The following is a 5,978-nucleotide window of genomic DNA, read 5'->3' as shown; positions in this document are numbered from 1 at the left end:
ACAGTGAATGTCCTAGACTCCTGATTGAGAGAATTCATTGGTGTCGGATAATGAATTAGAATGCTACAGCCGAATTTAGTATTTCCCTATACTTTCGTCAATTGATACTGTGTGCCCGACTCAAATAAAATCCCCTAATTAAAGCCATTTGCTTTTGTCAAAATGTGATTCCGTGCTTTACTGTAGGTGAACTAAGGATTTTTCTCCATATATGCAGAATTTTTATTCGTTCTTACATAATCCACAAACCTCGCACCAGAGATCAATGAACTTTTTCAAGGCATTTCGGACTCCAAGAAGTGGTGATCTCATGCCATGCAATGAAATTCATCTTCCGCTTAGAGATAATCACCAAAAAAATCTCTGACAGCAGCAGGATTCGAACCCGCGGCCCTATTAGCTGAAGAGTGAATATGCTAACCACACCGCCAACCAATCCAGTTTGAGTACGTCCCGTCAACAGCAACTACGGAGAAAATCAAATATATCTCTTTATTTTAATAAAATCTTATTTTAGTTATTTTTTTAAATTTCATATTCCAACTAGATTATCCGAAATGCAATGAACCTCTGTGAGTATGAAGGTAAAATTTCACTGGCATTTGTGGCTGATGTGTCTGTTAAATAAAACATTTCACCTCCTATTTTGATAATCTTTCAACTCTCATTTATAAATAAGTCTTATGTATCGCCAACTACATGATATATTTATACCAAATTCATTGTTGGTAGTACCATACTACATTATATCAGTTTTTCTTACACAGTCTTGCATGCGAATATTGGCAATATCCTTTCTAATATCTTCATTTTTAATATAATTCTGCCATCCATGCAATCGTTTTCAACTTCCTACACACCTAATTTTTCTATCTTTTTTCATTTCCGTGGTCTGTAATATTTGATGCGATTGTTTTATTTCTAACTCAACTCTCGAATCCATTTTTAAAATTGGCTTCAACGCCAAACTACTTTAGTGTTGAGGAATTACTCTTATGTCATATTTATTCAGCTACTTCACCGTATTAATTTTGCTTATTCTGTTATCTATTTCCAAATTTGATCTTCTCTGAAAATTGTAACAAAATTTCGGAAGTATTTTTATTCGTTCTATAGGTTATCCATTGAAGATAGTTGCTTCAGGCTAATTCGAAACAACACAAAGGTTACAAGACCAGCGTATTATATCTGTCGATTGCGTATGTTATTCTAGCCGGATTGCTTGTTTTGCATAAATATATAAAAAATTTAAAAAAAAAAAAATATATATATATATATATATATCTTGTATAACGTCAATACCGTCATAGTGTAGCTTGTAATTCTACTTATCCTTAAATAAATACAGAAAGCATATTTTCTATATCCGTTTCTAACTAAATACTCTCTCCATTATTCCTCCTTAGTATTTTCTGCAACTTTTCGGTAACTAGCAATCATATTTAATAAATCTTCAAAGTAATTTATTCGTTCCTTATTTCAAGAACTGTAAGCATTTTAAAATAGCCTCGAGAATACTTTAGCCACTTTTATGGACGTTTGGAGAAATGCTGTTGTTACTTTTATTAAATTTCTTACATTAGATCGCCGAGAGCAGGCACCGACTTTTTGCCAGGAATTCTCAGTGCAATGTCTTCTTCTCCTGGACTGCGCTCTTAACTTCACTGGTCCCTCATGTAATTCTGGATCTTCTACCTCGGCAGACATTTAGGTGTATACTGTACATTAAATTTCCATGACTTTTTAAGGCCAGAGTGATTGCTATATTATTGCATATGTTTATCATATATGTCTTAATCGAATGCTTGTTTTAATTGCAGATGCTGCAGAGAAGAGTCTTATCCACATTAGCTGTACTTATTGCAGTAATTAGCAGTTCTCAGACACAGGCTAACTGTCCACAAGAAGAGAATCATTCCAAGCAAATCATAAAACCAAAAGATGGCTGCAAGTTGAAAAATGGAAACCTGTACATCCCTTATGTTACTTATTTTGCATATGTGGTTCCCAAAGATGAAGAACTATTATTGCCGGATATATTTGAGCTCCGTATAGCTTTTAGGTCCTCGAATACATTCGAAAATACTCCACGATCGTACTGTCTTCAAGTGGATCATTTATCATTAAGGAAAGTGATAACCGATACACAACAATCTCTAGGGAGCTTTCTTCCTTTCGTTTACAACTGGCAGCAAGACGTTTCCACTTTTTTTAAGTACATCAATGGCATAAACATTGATATTAACTTTTCGGAAGCAGAGCAGTATTTCGCAGGAGTTGCTAACATTAACACATCCATGACAGAAGTTACCGTTGTTGAAGAGGACGGACAAGGCTGCCTTTGGAATATTAGCGTGTACAACCTCGATTTCCCTCACATTAACTTAGACAGATATTCTGAATTGCAATATGCATCGAAGTTTTTGGAACAGCTGAAGCCCTATTTACAGAACGCGACAATCAGAAACATTCTACTAGAGCTAAAAGGAGAAGTTACCCATTTTTCGCCGGAGTGGGTTCAATTACTTTCCAGCTTTGACATTAAAAAAATCTCCTTTCCTTATGCGAATATTTCACACATTAAAGCCTTGCCATTGTCCTCTCATCTGAGAGAACTCGAATTTCCACAAGGTGAACTGAGAGAGATCGATTCAACGGCTTTATTTGAAATGACCTCCTTGCAAAGATTAAACTTAACTGGAAACAGATTATCGTCAATTCCTGAAGCAATTTTTAATGTTTATTCATTGAAAACTTTGGATATTTCCCACAATAAACCATTCCGCCGATATTTCACAATAGAATCAAACTCCAGAGGTGCCTTTTCCAGCCTTGTTAGCTTGAACGCAAGTGGAACTCCAGTACTGAATGTAACTTCATATGCATTCAAAAGACTTCCTCTACTGAAGCATTTACTGTTAAGTGACTGCAATATAACTGCGGTTTATGATTTTGCTTTTGCTGGCTTGCATAAGCTGGAAGTGTTAGATTTATCAAAGAACCTGCTAAGTTCACTGTCAACAGACATTTTTCTTGGACTTGTTTCGTTAAAGGAGTTGAACCTTGCTGACAACAGCCTTGCTCTCTATGATGTGCCAGATTTATTTATTCCATTAAGCAACTTGATGACGCTGAATCTCGCTAAAAATAATATTAGCATATTGTATGACAAGACAATTGCAATACCTACCCTGGAGAATCTTGATTTACAGGATAACAATATAGACATCTGGAAGGATCCCTTGTTTTCATCAATGAGCCGCCTTCGTCGTTTGAATCTAAATGGAAACCGTGTGACAACGATAACAGAAACAGCAGCGAAAGACATCGCTCACATCAGGAATGTCAGCATGCTGAAAAACCCCTTTGACTGCAGTTCGTGTCATCTTCATATACTACAAGAATGGATAATAAACGGCACATCTGACAACGTTACCAGTTACGAATGTGAGCTGCCTCTGGAACTTAAACAAACTCCTGTTATCGACGCTCCCTATAATGTTGAAGTGTGCATTATTATACCTTTCAATTATCAGATGCTCGTTTTACTTCCCATGACATGCATTACGGTTATCCTGGTTGCAGTAGCAGCTGCGCTCTACTACTACCGCTGGTCAGTGATATATCTGTACAACTGGTGTCGTTTGCGGACAATGAAATATCAAGAGCTGCTAACTTACGAACATTTCACGTTTGATGCATTCGTTGCACACAGTTCGGCTGATGTTACGTGGGTGAAAGAACATCTGATTCAGAGACTAGAACACCCTTCCGTTGGTTTGCGTCTTTGTATCCCAGAAAGAAATATATTAATTTCGGCAATGAATGTTACTGAAACTACAGAACAAGCTATTAAACGCAGCCGGAAAATAATACTTATATTATCCGAAAAGTTTATAGAGAGCGAGTGGGGAAAGTTCGAAACAAACGTAGCTCTGCTTCGTCTGTTCGAAGAAAACCGAGATTGCCTAATATTGGTTAAGTTGCACACTCTTTCTGAAGAAAAGCTGAGCAAAAAACTTAAGTACTTAATGGAAACAAGAACGCACATTGAATATCCGCAAGAAGAAGCCGCCATTCCACCATTCTGGTTGAAGATGCAAAGAGCTCTGCTGAAGCCTATGAAACGTCTCGATCTCATTCCTACGTAGATGTCCATTTAGTCGCCTCACTTCTTGTGCAGGGAAAAGAAGGTGCATCTCCTGCTTGTGTAGATACTGTAAAAGAGCGAAAGACTGAATTTTTTTATAACTGTGACTATAATTTTTGTCCTTCACCTTTTTCTACCACGCGATGATTTCTGACTTTCAAGTTTCTTTTCGATTTTATGCACTTGAGGTTTTGTAAATACACATAACAAATTTTTTAAAAAAATATTTTTTTTGAACCTTAAACAGAAAAATAAAATTGACCTTTCAAATACTACTCAAGAAATAAAAAAATAAAAAAATTGGATATTCTTCAATGGCAAGAATCATTCTGTTAAGCTTTTATTATTGTTGTTAAGCATAGCTCCAGGAAGTCAGTAACTTTTCTAGGGAGGTCATGCAATTAGCACCAGCTGCCATACCTGTTCTTCAATTCATTCACGCTACTTGCACACATAACATCCAATGGCAATCCATTGCAATCAAGCACCACACTATGAGAGAAAAATCTAGCCCTCACCCCCTTCTTAGCGGCATTTATTCTCACTTCCAAGGATGTCCTCCTGTCCTTTCCCCACCCTCCATAAATTGAAACATTTCATCAACTGAAATCCTGTATGACCCTTTCAGAAGTTTGTAATCATCAATCATATCAACCCTCTTTCTCCTGTTTGCTAGTGTCTGCAGTCTACAAATTCTCAAGTTGTCTTCATAAGCAGTGTTTCGCACCATTAATCACAGAATCACACTACAGAAACCAGGAGGCCAGACCTGCGCGCAATACTCCAAGTGAGATCTTATCAAAGTCTTGTAAAGAGGCAAAAACGTTGTTTTAATTTGCTGTTTTAAGGATACTTGTGACATAAGACTGAATGATAAATGCACGTAAACAAAAGAAAGATATTTAATTAACCAGATATTTCGGTCTGGAAATAGCAAACCATCCTCAGTGGTATTAAGAACAGTTATAAAAAAATACAAGCTAGAATATTAACAATAAATCGTTTAAAACAGAACAAGTCGCGTGATGTTATATCACTAAGTATGAAACGGAATATTTTTTTGAAGTAGAGACATGATTAAAAAAAAACTTAAAATAAAAAAAATTAATGAGTAATCTTGATTAGACTTTCCCAGATTTTTGATATAGATATACAGTCATTACGATTCAGGTTGGGACGATGGAGCAAGGCCTCCACGCTTTCCTTGAACAAACGTTCAAACCTATAACGGGATCTATGTAAGAGGCGAGTCCTGGACCAAAGGATGTTGTGATCAGTTTCAATCCCATGCTGAGCCAATTCAGACTTTTCAGGTTTGTTGTGAAGAATGGAGGATTGATGTTAACAATAATTGATGTTTAACAGCTACTTATTCACCTATTAACAAATTGCCTTCTCATTTTCCTTCTCCTAAAGACAAACACTCAACTTTATCCCTTCCTGGAGTTTATCAAATTCCGTGCAACTGTGATATCTCCTATTTTGGACAGACTGGACGTTCTCTTGAAAAAAGAATCCAAGAACATCAATCCTCCATTCTTCACAACATGACTTCCTTATCTTTACATGTCAAGGTTCGTTTCAGCATTCTGAAAATAAATTATCTTTTCAGTTCTATTTGCAATCTTTGCTACATGGTCCCTGAACTTCAACTTTCTGTCTACCAAAGCTCCAAGATCACTAGACTGATCAGCTTCTAGCATAATCCCACCAATACAATATAATACGACAATGAATATCTAATCACACCAAAGAAGTGTAACATGTAAATGAAGTATAAGTGTAAATGACTATCAGTTCAATTAGCATTGAACTGATAGTCATTTTC

General features: G+C 36.2%; 1 protein-coding gene across 2 annotated transcripts in view; it reads left to right on the top strand.

Annotated features, from left to right (window-relative positions):
• Positions 1-4,453, top strand: part of LOC150108805 (uncharacterized) — a 57,464-nt gene extending 53,011 nt beyond the window's left edge. For both annotated transcript variants that reach the window (XM_090403388.1, XM_090403380.1), the window contains exon 2: positions 1,821-4,453. In XM_090403388.1, coding sequence (XP_090259514.1) covers positions 1,821-4,151 — 2,331 coding nt within the window. In that variant the 3' untranslated portion in view covers positions 4,152-4,453. The remainder of the gene's footprint in view (positions 1-1,820) is intronic.
• Positions 4,454-5,978: the final 1,525 nt, after the last annotated feature.

Source organism: Typopeltis vanoorti, chromosome 2 (genome assembly GCF_054136105.1).
Source record: "Typopeltis vanoorti isolate ZY-2024b chromosome 2, IOZ_Tvanoo_1.0, whole genome shotgun sequence".
In the NCBI taxonomy this organism is placed as follows: domain Eukaryota; kingdom Metazoa; phylum Arthropoda; class Arachnida; order Uropygi; family Thelyphonidae; genus Typopeltis; species Typopeltis vanoorti.
The sequence above is the reverse complement of the archived record's forward strand: the minus strand, read 5'-3'. Positions and strand labels throughout refer to the sequence as shown.